The following is a 17,630-nucleotide window of genomic DNA, read 5'->3' as shown; positions in this document are numbered from 1 at the left end:
TTGACTGTAATCCTATATGCATCTTGAGGCGACCGATTTAAAATGCCATTGTTTCCTAGGGATGCTCCGTGCGGCGGATGTAACAGAGCTGGCTGAGGTTTTAGCGGAAATACGTTTGCATCTTTTGGCATTGAAAACTACGGTCAGGATTTATTAAAAACAAAAGGCATAAACACATTTGTTTTTGTGGCTTACCTTATTGCATTTGTAGGAGTTTCCCTATTAGATTTTAAACTGAATTAAAATGAATTTGATGAACGCGATATATTAACATTTGCGCTAATAGATTTTCTTGGTTTTTAAAAAAATGATGTCTTAAACTCTACGGTCATTTGTGCAGCTCTGGGTAGATTGCATTTGTCATTATGCAAATTGGATATAGCTCCTGTGTTTTTTAAAAGTCAGCCACAGATCCCTTGTTCAGTATATTAAAACAAAATATAAAACAACAAATTAAATGAACTAGTTGAACTAGTGAAATAGACATATTTGTTGTTAAAAGACTAATAGTCCATCCTTTCCTATCTCTACTATTTAAGTGACCTTGAGGCATAAACAGCATCTCTTGCTAGGAACCTGCATCCATAACGCAACATCTGCTGGTGACCAGCCGGTATTTTCAGCAGGGTAGTTGTACTAATGTATTTCCTGAAAGTGCAGGCAAAAATGAAAAACAACAACAAAAAAGCCAACAAAAATGACTCAACCAGTTCAGAGAGAATGTCCCTGAAAGGAAAAACTGGCAAAACAGGACGGCGAATTGCTGTTGTTTCTCCCCTGCATGAGGGGGCTCTAGTATGGTGACGTACCATGCAGTCCAAACACACCAGCCCGGTACAGGGGGGCCTCGGACAGGTCAGTGAGACTGTGAGAGCGCTCGGGAGCGGGACCCACGTATGCCAGTCTGGCCCTGGGTAAGGTTGCAGAGGAGGGGCTCTCCTCCACTGTTATAAAGAAGAAAAACCCTCAACTCAGATTGAAAACATGTTAAGTCACAAAAAAATCGGTCTTCATTTATTTACCCTCATGTGCTTTATAATCTGCATATGACTCTTTCATCTGTGGAATTTGAAAGAAGATATTTTGAGAAATGTCCCTGTGGATTTGTGTTCATTCAATGGAAGTCAACGGGGGCTAATGTTGTTTGGTTATCAACATTTTTCAAAAGATCTTCTTTTGTGTTCTGCAGAACAGAGAAAGTCATACAGGTTTGAAATGACATGAGGATGAATAAATGATGAAAGAATTGAAGAATTGTCATTTTTGGCTGAACTATCAATTATTTAACAATGAAAAACCCTACTATGAACTTTTTTGTAACTTATTTACTTTTTAAAATAAATATTTAGTAGTGATGTCATTTATTTTATAGAATTAAGGGCTACTTTGTTCCTTCACATTTAAAGGAGTAGTTCACTTTCAAAATACATTTTCATGATAATTTACACACCCCCATGTCATCCAAGATGTGCATGTATTTGTTTCTTTAGGTAATTAAGTATTACGTCAAGTCATGAACGAGCATCGCAGAACCGAGCAAGGCAAGCACTTGTATTTATAAAGCATATACAGTGTTTTTTTTTAAGAAATTAAGCCCTTATTCATCTTCTGGTATGGTTTAAAGCCCTTTGAAGCTGCACTGAAACTGTCATTTTGACCTTCAACCATTTAAAGTCAATTGAATTCCACTATATGGAGAAAATCCTAAAATGTTTTCATCAAAAACCTTCATTTCTTTTCGACTAAAGAAACAAATACATAAACATCTTGGATGACATGGGGGTGAGTAAATGATCACGAAAATGTATTTTGAAAGTGAACTACTCCTTTAACACCATGCCTTCGAGCAGATATAACAATGACGCGATGAATATTGCCTGTCAGGCTAATACCACATTACAGAACACATGGTCGACTACGGCCGTGTGATGACTTGGGTGTAGAAAACATTAACTAGAAGGAAAGGCCTTCTCATTTTATTAAAGTTTGTTGCGTTTATTTCTGGCGTCGGATAAAAAAACACTCTTTGTTAAGCATCTGTTTGTGCATCACTCCAAAACTGCCTGTAAAGAAACTAGAAGTAAAAATGATGTGGCTTAAGTGCATATATGCAAGAGAAAAATAGCTACAGGCCTTTACTAGTTTCATGGTGGTACACACAATTGCGATGCAATATGCAGCCTCACAGGGTTGACAACATGTCAGGGAATGTTCACAGCACTTTTCTTTAAAAGACAGTCTGGACAGTAAACAACCAGAACTATCGTTCATTTTTTCTCCGCCACTTCACTCTTGTGGACACGAGATCTTACAGATTTTTACCCGAGATTTCCAGTGTGGTAAAGCTTTATCTCCTTGAGGCCATTGTTGTAAATGATCTTAATGAAGCCCATCACAAAGCCAACCAAGTTTTAAAGCCATGGCTGCTCCGTGTAATGACCGTGTGAGTCAATCAGAATCATGTGTTCCTCAAGATTAGTCCAAGTTCTTCTTGTTAACAGCCTATGATCTAGACCCCCTTACCTTCATGCGTCTGACAGCAGGACTTTTCTACACGGATCTGCTTCAACAGAAACCATTGTTAAAAATCCTGCAAAACCTTAATCAGGATGTCAACAAGTTCTTTCAATGAGACATTCTCATTGGATAACAAGATGAAGCTCAAACACAGCCAGACTTCCGAATGTCTGGTTGTACGGAAGTAGCTTTTTTAACAATAAGTTCAGTCACAGATGGTGCGCTACCGACGTCTGCACTCAGATGTGTTACTATGGAGACAGACACTGAGCTCACAGGAGAAATATAATAGTCACATCAAGCCTCAATCGGTAATTCCACCAGATTTAAGGTTAAGCAATTGCAAAAAAGGATGGGAATTATGATGATGTCATCGAAACAATGAGCAGGGTTGGAAAAGTAGTGACGATTTATCAAAATGTGAATATTGCTGATGGGACCAGGCATCAAATTCAATCGATCGGTTGTTTGGGAATAAATAATAGTTTACCTCTGTAGACAGCGGGCAAGGGTAGAGATGACAAGCCTTGACTCTGCATTTGCTGCTGTTGTTGCAATCTTCGCTTGGCCTCCAGAACGGGATTCTCAAACTGAGTCCTTCGGTTGATGTGACTGCAATCAGAATGCCAGAAAAAAGAGATTCATACATCCATTATTGCACATTGTCTGAACTCCAGAACGGACACATGTTCCTTGAAAATATACTGTAGTTTGTTCTAAAGCCGAACACCAAATAGTGTAAAAACACGGCAATTTCGGTTAGATAACTGAAGTTGCTTTATAAGTAAAATTGTTTACATGGCAGTTGCTACTTATTGAACATAAATAGCGATCTCGAAGTAATGGAGGGATGTGACTCATAATTGATTTCAATTACGTAAATTTGTTCAATTTTAAAGTAATAGATTTTGGTATTAAAATACAGCCGTGGAAAAATGAAGAGACCATTTCAAAATTATTTTCAGTTTTTCTGTATTTACAGGTATGTGTAAATTATCGATTTTGTTCAATATCTCTCCCAAATTTCAAATAAAAAGATTGCTTCTCTTTGCATTTATTAGCAAATAATGAAAACTGGAGAAACAGGTCAAAATAAAATAAAAGATGCTTTGTGTTTTTTCAAACCTCAAAAAGCTCGCTGCAAAGAAAACAAGTTCTTATTCACTTTTAAGCAATTCAACAATATTTGTGCATGTGTTTAGGAAATTTCATAGTGTTCATGTGTCTTGTCATGCTGTCAGTCTTTCATATTGCTGTCAGAAAACTTTATGTCGCTCCTTATTGGTTTGATTTAGTTGAAATTTAACAGACACTGAGCTGGCCACGATACATCTAGAAAAGCTGATTGAATGAAAATTTGGAATAGTCTCTAAATTCTTTCATATCAATATCAACTTTTTTCTCGAATCTATTACATTTTTTTGACGCCATTAGATATGAATGACCTCAAAGAGCTTACTGCGGCGCATTCTGGGATTGTCCTATCCTCATCAATGTCTGTGAATTTGATCATAACCAAGTGTGTAATGCTGCTGCCTTCATTTGAAACCATTTTGCATCATGTTATAAAATGCATTCTAGTTGAGTAATACATTAAATGCTGGAACAGAGCTACTGTATCTTTCCGCATTGTTGCATGTATATTGTATGACAATATGCCATTGTTGTATGCACACGATTCACAGCATCACTTGTTATGGTTTCTCATCGGCCAACGAATGAAAAATTAATATGAGCCTATAAAGATATGCATAATACATGAAAGCATCAGTGTTGGTTTTTACACCATTTCACGACTCATTTATAATGGAACAGACTCTGGTCATTAAGCCCGACATCAGTCCATTTAGACCTTATCTTTGGTCAAAGAGTGATCAAACAGCGATCCGAGGCAGCAGTCAGAACGTTCTCTCATGCGGAAGGAAAATGGCGATTTGGACCGTGCACAACACTTGCTGTCACGATTACCTCAATCTGTTTTCAGAGGCGCTCAAACACATTTGAAAGTGCAAAGACAATTAGGCCCTATTAGGATCCCTATGAAAAAAAGCTTAATGGATTCTGTACAGATGTGTGATTACAGCTTTGTGCTGACACTATAAGCAAGGTCAATTTTGTTTCATGTTACTTTTAATGTCTGAAACCTGTGACTTAGTTATCAGATCAAAATATATTGCACAAAAGATCTAAACCCTGTAAGAAGAAATTATAAATTGAAAAAACTTGAAGGCACAACAACATAAGGAGGAATACATTTTGGCAGAATGTTTATGAGTAGGCCTACTATTCCTTTAAAACATTCCCTAATACAGTTTTAATATTGCATGGGTTGAATAAGTCCTGCAGTTATGATGCAGTTGGGAGAGAGTGTGTACTTGTGTCTCCAAACGCTACTACAGCTGCATTATTGGCTCCGAGCTCACTGTTCTCTCGTGTCCTGGGAAGAAGAGTAGCCAAGCAAGCCTTACTATAAATAGTCCAATCTCACCCCAGACTGTGAATTAAGCAAGAAAAATGATGGCACACACGCGCTCGCGCACACTGTGAACTGAATTAGGAAACAACAGAGCAGCTGTTTTTCAGACTGGGCACGCCGCATCGGCAATCTAACCAATTAATACGGAGCTGTGAGAAAACACAGGGATCCAAAATGCTATTACATTAAGTTTTTTAACTTGGCAGAGCAAACTTACTCAACGTAGTAGGTTCCGTAGATAGGGTCATCGATTTTCTCCCAGCCATACGGAAGCTCTGGAAAACAAACAAAGTGACAGAACATATCACAACATGTTCTCTATGTTCTTATAAAAGTTTGTTCTTTATTTATTCTGACTTGATTAGTTTATTAATTTAACGATAATGAAAGCAACTTTCTTTGAATTACAGTAATGAGAATTAGGGGGAAAAACTGTGATGGCACAATGCAAAATCCAAATAGTTAAGAAAGAAAAGGCATTTTTGTTAATTATTTGGATTTTAGAGTAAGAAACTGTTTTTTTTATGAGATTTACATAATATAATTATATAATACATAAAACTTTGTCCCAAAACATTCTGTTGATAAGATCATGTCAAGGTCTAGGGAGAGAGGGGATATTGCCCCCCCTATGGATTTTTCTAGGGCCTCTGTAATAATATCCAGACAATTAAAAGAATCTTAAAGTAAACACTTCTTATTTATATTATCTATTAAATAATGATCTGACAATTTAATCATAGAAAAATTTGACGGATAAAAATGATGAATGCAATGGACTATAAATATTTATCTGCCCAACCAAAGTATATATTTGCCTCTGTAGTCGAGCAACCAAGATGCATAATTTAGCCGGCTGTCCAACATATGTACTGTAATAACATAAAAAAAGACTACAAATCAAGATTATAGAGAATCAATCGACTGAATAAAAGTTCTATCGATAATGAACATGGCACATATAAGTATGTGCATGTTACAAATGTTTCATATATGTACCGTCTTTAAGTCTTCTCGCTAAAGAAGGCAAAACTTAATATTCAGCAGCATCAAGCAAGAGAAAAAACTGACTCTGTGTGATTCACACACAACTTTGTAAATTAGAAATGACAGAGACTGTGTTATGTTCACACCTAATCTAGCCAGCACACACAGGTGCACACACGGAGAGATCAAAGCGCTACTGCTGTGCCATGAGCTGTTAGTTGTCTTATTAAAACATCTTGTGGAGACAAGCAACTAGATCCACATTTTTAGAATGAACTTGCAAATGTTATTGTTCGCTTTCGTTGTGGCTGGAAAAGCATTACCATTATGCTGACATGTGGAAAGCATCACTATTAAAACAGTAACACTGGGTTTCATATATTAACATTAGTTCACTACATTAATCACCATGAACAAACAAAGAAAAATGATTCTAATATCAACATTTAGTAATGCATTCTGAAAATCAAAAGACGATAAACATCTGTCTTTGAAGACTTTGTACTTTAGTCCAGTTAAAAGCATGCGGACATATTGTTCTGGCTTTGCATACACGTGCATTTGTCTCTTACAAGCCACCCAGACCAGTCCGCGTGAAAAACAATGTTGGGGTACTGCTGGGTTGTCACAATGAATACAAAACACAACAACTAAATTGAGTTTTTCAAATGGTCTGTCATTGTTGAGTCTATACTTTCACAATGTCCCAGCTCTGAACTGCACAAAACAAACTGTGATTGATTACTTTACATTTTACGCAAGCAACCTCTTACGACCCACAAAAAAACAGATTAATTACAAATGAGAGCAATGACATAACATGGTATTACACAAACCCCCCAATGCCCCACCACCATTACCCAGATGGCCATATAGTGGAGATGTTTGGGTTTATGTGAGGACTCCTTAAAAGTACACAAACACACAACCGCGCACACACAACGCAGAGTGAAACGATATGTGACCGAAATGCAAAATGTAAATAACATTAACACAGTTCAGTCTAATCACAAGGCCTCCAAACATAGAACAACCCATCACAAATTCCCTTGACAACTGTGAGCTTAAGCTAATTACTTTCTTCAATATTTACATTCTGTTTGCACAGTATTTAAATAATGTTGCTATTTCAAACCCGCCTGTCCTTTGTGGTAAGAAACAGGCGACGAGTTCTGTTTGTTAAAAGCGTTGACCTTTACTACAATAAGGGAGGCGCTGGTAAGAAGGGAGAGAAAGAATCGTATTCGTAGCTTGATATGTTTAGTAAATCAATGCTTACAGGCAAAGGCCAAAATTATTACTTGTGAATTAAAAAAAGCTGTCAAATAAATCAAGTGTTGCTTACCAGCTGGCCTTTGAACTGTTTTTGGAACCGCAGGGTTAAAATAGTGCTTCTACAGGTGGGAAATCATTTAAAAACTGGTTCACAGGTCTTAGGTAATAGGGTCACAGCCTTCAAAACCAAAATAGCCAATTTTCTAAAATTAGCAAATTTTGTAACGGCTTTTCTCTATTTCATCTTCATTTTGTGGGTCCAACATACTGTACAGAGATTGTTAAGGCACCATTTTGATGAACACACACAGAAGTCCGCCAGAGGCCGGAGCCTGTGTCCGTCCGGCCAAGGGGGAGGAGCAGGGAACGGGGAACTCGCCCCGACTTCCCACTAAAGGAGGAGCCACCGCCGGCCGCCAGGGGGAGGATGGTCGAGCCGTCCACCGAGCGCCCAGGGCCACCGCAAGGCACCGCGAAGGAGAGTACCCCAGCTGGTTGAGGACCGAGCGGCAACATGTCGGGGAACCGGACTATAATTTTTTTCTTCCTCTCTCCCCTCTCTCTTTCTGGTCGCTCCGAGGGCTCCTGTCTCCGTTGTCTCGTCTTGTCGCTGCATGCCCCCAGGGGAAAGGTACTCCGAGACTGGGAGCCCCCCGTGGGAGGGGTGGAGCAAGCACAGTCTCGGGGGTACCCCCTGGCCTGTGAGGGGTTGTTCTTTTGTTTTTACATTTGTTTTTACATTTTACTTTAGTATTTTTGTTATGGTTTATTTTGTTCGCTGGCGGTCGGCCGTGAGGGGCTGCCGGCTGTTATTATTTTTACTAAAACTTTATTTAAATGTCTTCCGGTTCCCGTCTCCTTCCTTCCTTGCCTTGAGCTTTTCAACATTTATGTTTTAGTTCTTTTAAAACATTAAAAGGATAGTTTAGGTAAGCTAATTTAGGTACCCTGAAATGACGCCACCTTTCAATTTTCCATCGTGTACAGGTAGTTAAATAACTAATTTAGACATAATGTGAAATATATATCTTTTATGCCGGCTAAGACGTTGTTGTGACTGCCAAATCTTCCCAATTCACCCACCACTGACAGATGTAGCAAAGTTTGAAATCTGTTTACAGACGATGTAAACCTGACACACTTCTCTGCACGAGCTGCTGCTGAAGTAACAATGCAAAGGGAACAAAGAATGTGGGCATTGCTTCTGTATGAAAGTCCAAGTTTAATGTCTGGCGAATTCTTGTTAAATAAAGATGAAAATCTTCTGAACTTTCTTGGTTTTTTTATTCAGTTTTCTCTGTCTATCAATGTCTAAAATCTCAGATGGAAGATTTACCGCAAGAACATTTTTCTGCCAGAGTATGTTTCCAAAAATAACACCCATCAATAATATTATGTTGTATTTCACATCAATCACGACAGACCTGGTCAGCTTTACCAATCTGAGAGTTTCGGAAGGAGGGACTTTATATATACCAGAAGAAAACCAGTCGTTTTGTTACAAGAGGGACAGCGGTGAACAATAGACCTAAAATATGTGAAATATAAAGGGTTTTGTTTTTTGAAATTAGAAACATGAACATCCATTGTTAAACACCCCCAAAATATAACCAAAGCCTCAAAAACAGCAAAAGACTGGCTCCTTGAAACGAACGGAATCACGTAAGCATGAGCGTTTATACAAACTAAACCCCCTCTGACAACAACTAAAAGAATTATTCATATGAAAATGAGAACACAAAACTGAATGCAATATCTGCTAAGAAACGTTGTTATCAGGGGACATTAATGGACTAGAATATTCCATTTCAAATCCAATATGGATTGTTACAGCCACAGCGAATGAGAATTTCAGCGCTTCCAAACGTGCACAACAGTGCAAATTTGCTGTGACGAGTCATGCAACTTGCACCACCGAGCATGTACATTTTGCTCATTAATTAAGCTCATTTGCACAATAACGCCGAAAAAACAAAAAAGCATTCCTGTATTGACACACCCGTCAACCTATAAAGCAACATCAATCCATCAATCCATCTGCTTTGGTGATCACATTTCCACCTGTTCCCTGTTTTTTCAATGCTCGCTGACAGTGACGGCTTTAGGAATGATGAAATGCACTGAAACAGAAGTGACAGACACCCAGACACACGTTAGTTGTGTTTATTCGTTCGCTTGCCAACCCGGGGAATTCTCCCCATCAGAGAAACGCAGTGGGACGGCACGATGACAGGTTAACAGGAGACTTCGAAATATCGAAACTTCACTATCTGCCGCGGTAAATATATACGTGTGGAAAAAAACTGTCTAGGAACAGAAGCGTGACGGTATTAAAGAAAACAGCAGCCTACTTTGATTCCAGTCCAGAGCTTTCCTTCACTTCTGAAACAAAAGAGGGCAGCCGAGTTACGCAACGCAACGCACCCGCATACAAACACAAACTCACTAATACCAAGTGATGATGAGTGTTTTCGCCACGCTGCTTGACAAGCCTTTGAACTGCGGGAATCAGCTGACATGTGAAATTCGCCGTCTCACACGTACATACAAACATAGGCGCGCTAACAAGCAGACCCCAGTGGACTGGCAGAGTTGATTATACCGCAAACATGATGTCGGATTTAAGATTTCACTCTAATGCTGTGAAAAAAACAACAGGTATAACAGCAGCATATTTCCTTGATGCCGTGATTAATGTAACAACACATTCATTTGAGGATCTTTCAGCTCAAGACACTTTCATAAACGAATGGTAGGGTGCTGAGAGTAAACATAAAAAAAATATTTTCAGCTAAATGTGAGTTTTGTCTGCGCAAAACAAGCTGGCGGCATACGTCAAAAGAGCCCACATCCAATCTCTTTTATATTATAGAGCCAAGATTCATCATCCCAGTGCCCCCTCCTTAAATCTAAGTTCATGGTATATGTTGGCTCATTTCTGTACACCCGTCCTTACGCTTACAAAAGTAAAAGCACAGATCTATTCAACCAACCGCACATCTTTATTTATGAAGGACAAACAATAACTGAGGCAGTGCAAGCCGTGTATGTTTAAAAGTATATCATTTTTTATATTTCGTGGAAAATGACTAATTGTTTGCTAGTGTACACCCTTATTCATTGAAACTGAAATGTGGACCTAAACCAACAGCTCCCCGTTGAAGTCCATAATATGGATAAGAAACCCGGAAAGCTTTCCTCAAAAGCCTCAATTTGTTTTCGACAGAAGAAATAAACACACCTTAAAGTGAACTGCTCCTTTAAATTCAGAAGCTGCCTTAAATTTCAAGTTAAATCAAATCAGCCTTATGAGTAAATTAAACTTAGATTATATCAAACTGACTGAATTTTGCAACTCGCTTTTTAAAGTCAGTTAAATATAATTTAAGTTCTGTTGTTACATAAAGCTAATTTGATTTAGCTTTAAAATTGAAAGCAGTTTTTTTAATTTAAAGGAATAGTTCACTTTAAAAATTTAAATTTCATTTTTGAGGAAAGCTTAAATTGGTCAACTTATCTTGACAGTGTATGTATATATCAGCGTTCTATCTATCTCTCTATCTCTCTATCTCTCTCTCTCTCTCTCTCACCCTCCCTCCCTCCATCCATCCCTCTCTATCTACTTCTATCTCTCTCTCTCTCTCTCTCTCTCTCTATCCATCTATGCAAATAAATAACAATATATTTGCAATATATTGAAAACCAGTCAATAAGCAGGCTAAATGACCATACAAGTTAACATTTAATTGTTTATCCTTCATATTTAACAACCTTTCAATCGAAACTACATTAGAATCGGAATCAGAACTGCTAAATTTCAAACAATCCTTAACCCTGAGGATGAAATACTTTGATCCTTTGGAATTTCTGCCAAAAATACCCCAAGAAAAGCTTAATAATTGACAAACAGAGTTAAATGAATGAAACGAATACAAAAGACTTCAGAACACAACAATCAAATCCTAATGTTATGTTGCTTTGCAGCCATTAACATACAAATCTATGAGGAAGTTAAATGTCTTGCGGAGTGACATGCTGTCTAAATGCCCTTCTTCCGCACATGTAATTCATTCGTCACTCTGCTGGATCATTATAAACAAACTTACGAAGCCAAACATTATATAAAAATACACATTGGAAATGTCCCTTCTCACATTGCTTTACAAAAGCAACACGGCACTTTTGCTTTGCTTTGTAACTAACACAACTTATTCAAGAAAAATCTCAAAAGCCGTTCATGCACAACCACTTTATTTCAGTAGACTCAAACATCTGTCATGAGCAGAACAAATGAAATAAGCTTACAGCGAGAGAAAAATCAAACAAAAAAGAGAAGAGACAAAAATATTTACCGTTCTCTTTGCATTCTTCAGGGAGCTTTGCTTTCTTGGCTAGCCGGGGGTCCAACCACGAAGTCGTCTTTGTATTGTGGCTAGAGAAGAGGAATTGAGTAGAAAAGGAAAAGAGACACAGAGGAAGAGAAGGAGAGAGAGAAAAGATGAGTGTGTTGCAAACTGTTCCTGTACATCATGACACTGATGAGACAAACGAGAAAGAAGGGAGGTCTCTAGAGATCTCAGCTCTAAACGGGGATAAGAAAAAAGTTTAGCTTAACAAAACGCAGATCGATACTTTTAATTGGCTGTAAGCTTCTCATTAGCACAGCAAAAAAAGAGAAGAGGAGCAGGATGGAGAGGATAGGGAGATGGGTGACTAACTGAATGAAAGAAGAGAAACATTTTAGCATATGATGTTTCAGCATGAACCCGACGTCTTATTGGTGAAACACACACAATCTAGTTTAACCAGGCTTATAGAATGCTCTAGAATTGAGCCTTTTTTCACATTCTGAGCAGTTTGCATATCCAGAAAGGTGCAGTTAAGCACTTTTTTCTGTTTTTTATTCTCTAGACAAACAGAAATAACAATTTAAATCTACCCATCACTTTACTTGTTAACCAGTTAAGACCAGTTAAGCTCCATTAAAGCACACCCATCCAGAACTTTTTACTCCGTTTGTTGAATCACCTTGCGTAATTGAATAAGTGAACTAAGTGCTGAAAAAACACAGACAGCACACACAAATAGATGTTGGTATAAGCAGGTGCGATTTATTCTTTGGCCAGAAGGCAAACAGTTGGCTAAAGCCCCAAAGCCCCCGTGAACATACTTAGCGTGCACTCTTGCGTCACTGTGGCGAAAGAAACCACAGACCTCGAGGGTAAATGAGATACTTTCAAATGTCCATGCAAGCACTTCCCAAACTGAATTTTATAATCTAATAATTATAGTTTAATTGAATCTTTTCACGTTTTTTATTTAGCCTAGACCAGCCAGCAGCCCATTTTGCCTGCAATACCACTGAAGCCTGAAAGGGGGTAAATGTAAAATGTAGCCAATGAGCTGACTAGGTTTTATTAGACACTAAATCAAATATTTGTTAAAAATGTATACTACTGGTCAAATGATTTGTTTTTTTTAAGGGCTGGTCCTGATACCAATATTGAAAAACTAATAAGAGGCTAGATAACGTGGCTTGATATGACAAAATATAAAAAAATGTAATTGTATTATTTATAATTACCATACAATATTTTTATATCATCCACCTTACGTCAAATGCTGGCTTTACATCCAAGTGGTCTTTTATGAACATAATACTAAAGTGTTATATGGCAGCAGAACAGAAAAAATCGGATCGATCCGATAATTAAAAAATGTCTAATATTAACACGAAACGCCTACAAACTTATAATTGTTGATTATTTTGTCAGAGACATTCTAATTAAAATAGGTCATAAATTTCCTTTACCGGGACAAAAAAATATGTTTTTAGTATGTTTACCCACTGTATTTCTTAAGCATTGTGTTATGAATTTCGTTCTGAAACCAATCAAAACACATTGACATACATAATTAAGCTTGGGCACAGAAGCTAGAAGAGTTGACATATTCACTTGAAGTGAATTCCCTTCCGAGCCACATTTTTGACAGGACTAGCAGAAGAAATGGCTCTGAAATCAGTGAGAGGAAGGTAGACTTGATGTCTCTGTGACTGATGGCGCTCCGCCGAGCAACTGCCCAGAAAAAATTGCAGCCAGGGGCAAAAAGATGGTACACCTTTGATGTTCTTGTTCTCTTGGACACTCCACACTTCCCTTGCCCATGTGCCTTGGCCGTTCTTCACTGGTGTCTCTTTGTGTTTTATAGGTGTCTGTTTTTCCTCATAGAGGAAAGTGATTTTAATAAATGGGACATCAAGAGATGCGCTGTTGGCATCGTTCATTTCCGTAGCTTATGTTCAATCACTCGGGGAGTTTAAATGTGACTAAATGCATGTATAGAAATGCTTTCTGGTGATTAATCCGTTACTGTATGAGTGTGTGTGTGGTAAGAGATAGACATATGGAAAAGTGTCTGCAGTTTGAGAATCGAAGGCGATCCGTCTGTGAGGGAGATTGAGAAAAACAAGGCGCTATTGGCTGCTTGACAACTCCATTAAATACTCAATAGTCACACTGTGTGGGCCAGCGCATACTGTGTATGTGCGGTGTTACATGAAGCAGTTAAAAACTGTCCTTGGAGAATAACTCACATACAGCTTCTGTCATGAACGATACAACATATCTGCTTGTCCCAATGGAAAAATTAGCGCTGTACAGTTACGTTTGACTGACACGCACACACTTTTATCTAGATATCTGTCTAAAATGGGAATATGCCATAGACTTTATATTTGAGAGTTTTCCCACTTCTTGTTGACAGATTATAAAGAAAAGAGGAAAGAAACTACTGGGAAGGAACTATTGAGTGGTGGGACACACTTTAAGGACAGACAAAGTCATTATTTTCTTCCTCTCTCATTTACTATCAAACACAAAGACACTTGACACGATGTAGATTATTGACAGATATACTCACTCAATGAAGTAGACCTCTCCCTTTTCAGTGTAAGCCATCTCCCAGTTATCCGGCAAAGGACCCAGCTCATCATTTTCATCCGGTTTGGGGGGTGATTTAGGGGGTTCGCTCTCTTCTTTGGGAGCATCTGGGGGGGTCTCGCAGGGGCATGTGGTGGGCATCTCTCCTGACGCCTCTGTACTTTTGTCTTCATGTTCACTTGACTCTACAAAAATGCACAAAAAATCAGAATAAACTCACAGGTCAAATATATAGTCAAATGTTCTTAAAAAAAATAAAGAAAAATGCTTTTGGTGAAAAAGATTGTATGGGTGTCTAAGGTTCTTTATAGGACTATACACCTGTACAAAAAATGTTATGCCACGACTCAAACGTTTCTAGTGATGTTTACTGGTTACATTTTCAGTTTTCCTCAGTTCATTTCTGATAATCTAACAAACAGATTGTTATTATAAGTGATAATTTGCAGCTGTACCAATTGGAAAATTTTCGATTAGTTGGGTAGTTGACAAATACACACATAAATGTGTCCTGTGGTTCAAAAGACAATCGAACAATGAATATTTTTTAAATATATAATAATAATATAAAACAGCATATGAGAGATTTATAGTGCACAACCAAACGTGACTTTTTTTATATCATTTAGTACTTGATTTGTAAAAGTGTAATAAAAACCCTATTAATGTTAATAAACACGAAACTCGTACAAACTCAGTTTCTCAGATTTAAACATTTCGATATTTATCTGTTTTAACATCATGTTAAAAGGTATATTGTGGTCGGTCAGTTTAAGTTTCAGTCAGGCCGGTCTCTTCATGTCCAAATTGGTGATTCTGTTTCAGAATAAATTATAACGGGGATCAGGATTTATCCCAGTCAATATTTAATGTCAAATGTCTGGATACACATGACTAAATGACTAAAAAAGTCATAAGCCAACATAGTCAGAAAGTCTAAAAACCTTAATGAAAGTATTTTATTTGGAGTGGTTCACATTATTAAACTTTTTAAACAGCAAGGAGCTCTATTAATTATTCAATTAAAATAATAACCTTTAAATAAGCAGAACTGTTAATCTAGTTCTGATTTCAAAACCTTTATAAATAAAAAGCAACAACAGTAGAACTTGATACATAATTAACAAAAACTAAACAAGAAGACTGATGATGTAATATTATTTACAATTATAATTAAAACATAATTGCATTAGGGACCAATAATAATAAGAAACCTGTCAACACAATATTCAACTAGACACATCCAACTTTTAATAGCGGTGGAGCTTAAACTCCCGAGTCCCAAACTACAGAGAAAACTGCTGGAAGTGAGTGAGATAGACTGAGACAGAAAGAGAGAAAATATTTATAAGAAAGGGAGATGTAACTGAGATTTGGTGTTTCTGAGAGAATTAAAAAGCGGGTCACTGTAGAACAGAGATGTTAGATGCAGAAGACGTGATGGAAGAACAAATACAACTGAAGTTAGCCGGAACGCGGGAGAAAAAGTGGAATGATTAAACCAGAGTCTGCGGTGAGAAAAGAAAAAAGCTAGAGAGAGAAGTCGAAAAATAGAGAGATGAACGTGCCCTAGTTTGAGTTATGGAGGTTGGAGGTCCCGCAGGAGAGGCACAAAGGAAGATGGAGAGCAGAGAGAAAGATTGAGATCCAAAGGGCGAGAGCAAGAGATTAAAAAAGATGAAATAAAAACGGAATAAATGAAAGCATTATTCACCATTTTAGATAAACGTGTCTGCTAAATATTTGAATGTAAAACATTAGTTTTATTTTAGAGCATTGGTGTGTTAGCGTAGCAACATGCTAATGCCAAATTCTGTTGGAATCCATTGCTGATGCTGAGCATTATTTCTGCCCCGCATGGACTTTCTGCCTTTGTAGAGCGCTCTAAATCAGCAACGCAAGATATTCAAATGATAGGTTTAAAGAGACCGCTGGCTATCAAATGGAGACTTGCTCCAGAAAGAAGATGGTGGCTCTAGGAGATGGTGGTCTAGTGGGTTAAACCACTGAACTGGTAAATCAAAAGGTTGCTGGTTCGATCCCAGCAGCCACCACCAGTGTGTCCTTGAGCAAGACACTTTACTCCATGTTGCTCCAGGGGGTTTGGTCCTGTAATAAGTGCACTCTAAGTCGCTTTGGATAAAAGCGTCTGCCAAATGACTAAATGTAAATGTAAATGAAAGAAAGAAAGATCCCAGTAACCTCAGCGTCTGAATAGATCCGAAGGAACTCTCAAATCAAGCTAAGAATTACCAAAATATTCTGCAAATGAAGGGTTAGTAAATATAGCGTATTGAGTCAGTTTTTAGAGATTTCAATCAGAGATCAATACAGACGGATGCTTTTAAGTCATTAATTCCTGTAGGTCTCAAATATATTTATTCAAACTTTAGTTCTGGTTGTCAGCGTTGACATAAAACTTGATTAGACATCTTCATGCTCCGTGTTTGAATACGCATAAACATAAATTGAATATGAAAGCTGCTTCAGAGTGGATTATTTTGTGAATTTTCACACAAAGCACACAAGTTTAAATGGCATTCGGACCAAATGCAATGATTGGACGAACATTTTATGGTTTTGCGCACTCCATAGAAGGTGATTATTAATAAAAAACATATATTTAGACCCCTTCACTGTTTAACAAAAAAATGTTTCTGGATGTTTCTTCCTATTCCTACTTTTACCACACAGTGCTCTGGACTACTTGATTCTAATTGGCCAATTGTGACATTCCAACTTCTGATATTCACAACCACTCAAAATATCACATAGTAACTTGAATACTACAAATCATTTTGACAGGCACAGTTCAATATTATATTACACAATAATTAAATATAAATGCCTTAATATCACACAACTGATTAAACCATTTATATAATGTTGGTGGCATCTGAATGTCGCCTCGTTCCTTAGAACCGAAAGTAAAAGGATTTAGTTAGTTTTAAAGAGAGCTTATAAAATATGTAGAATCATTATTTAATGTTCAATAACTTGCTTATGAGGTAAGTAGTCATGTAGTAAGCTGAATAATGTGCAAACCGCTTCAGTGTCATACAAGATCCTCCGCCTCGGTTTATTCTTGCAATAACATCCGGCTCTCTGAACATGATCCCTTACTTATCACACATACAGAATTTTTTCTGAAAACAAATTACTGCAGCTTTAACTATGAAAGAAAATAAAAAAGAGTAATAAATGTTTCTATGGAAAGCTTTTATACCCATTCTATCACACCACATCATCACATCGCATTGGTGTATTCAAGAACAAAGAAAACAACAGAAGGCATTCAGATACGACACACTTCCACCCGATGGAGTTGTTCTTATGGAGAGAAAAATAAAAACGTGTGATAGCATGTTGCTGCGGTGGTTGCTATGCTATTGCCCTGACAACACTGGTTACACAAGGTAATTTGGAGTGGAGAC

The 17,630-nt window shown here is 37.6% G+C and overlaps 1 protein-coding gene across 9 annotated transcripts in view; it reads right to left on the bottom strand.

Annotated features, from left to right (window-relative positions):
* The window catches only part of magi2a (membrane associated guanylate kinase, WW and PDZ domain containing 2a), a 173,764-nt gene that overhangs the window by 55,411 nt on the left and 100,723 nt on the right, over window positions 1–17,630 (bottom strand). For 7 of the 9 annotated variants that reach the window (XM_056747609.1, XM_056747610.1, XM_056747612.1 and 4 more), the window contains exons 5-9: window positions 14,177–14,381; window positions 11,608–11,687; window positions 5,211–5,268; window positions 3,008–3,129; window positions 810–944 (exon numbers count right to left, since the gene is read on the bottom strand). In XM_056747609.1, the coding sequence (XP_056603587.1) occupies window positions 810–944; window positions 3,008–3,129; window positions 5,211–5,268; window positions 11,608–11,687; window positions 14,177–14,381 (600 nt within the window). The remainder of the gene's footprint in view (window positions 1–809; window positions 945–3,007; window positions 3,130–5,210; window positions 5,269–11,607; window positions 11,688–14,176; window positions 14,382–17,630) is intronic. The other 2 variants (XM_056747611.1, XM_056747617.1) reach the window with 1 other exon arrangement.

This window comes from Triplophysa dalaica, chromosome 5, assembly GCF_015846415.1.
Source record: "Triplophysa dalaica isolate WHDGS20190420 chromosome 5, ASM1584641v1, whole genome shotgun sequence".
NCBI classification, from domain to species: Eukaryota; Metazoa; Chordata; class Actinopteri; order Cypriniformes; family Nemacheilidae; genus Triplophysa; species Triplophysa dalaica.
The sequence above is the reverse complement of the archived record's forward strand: the minus strand, read 5'-3'. Positions and strand labels throughout refer to the sequence as shown.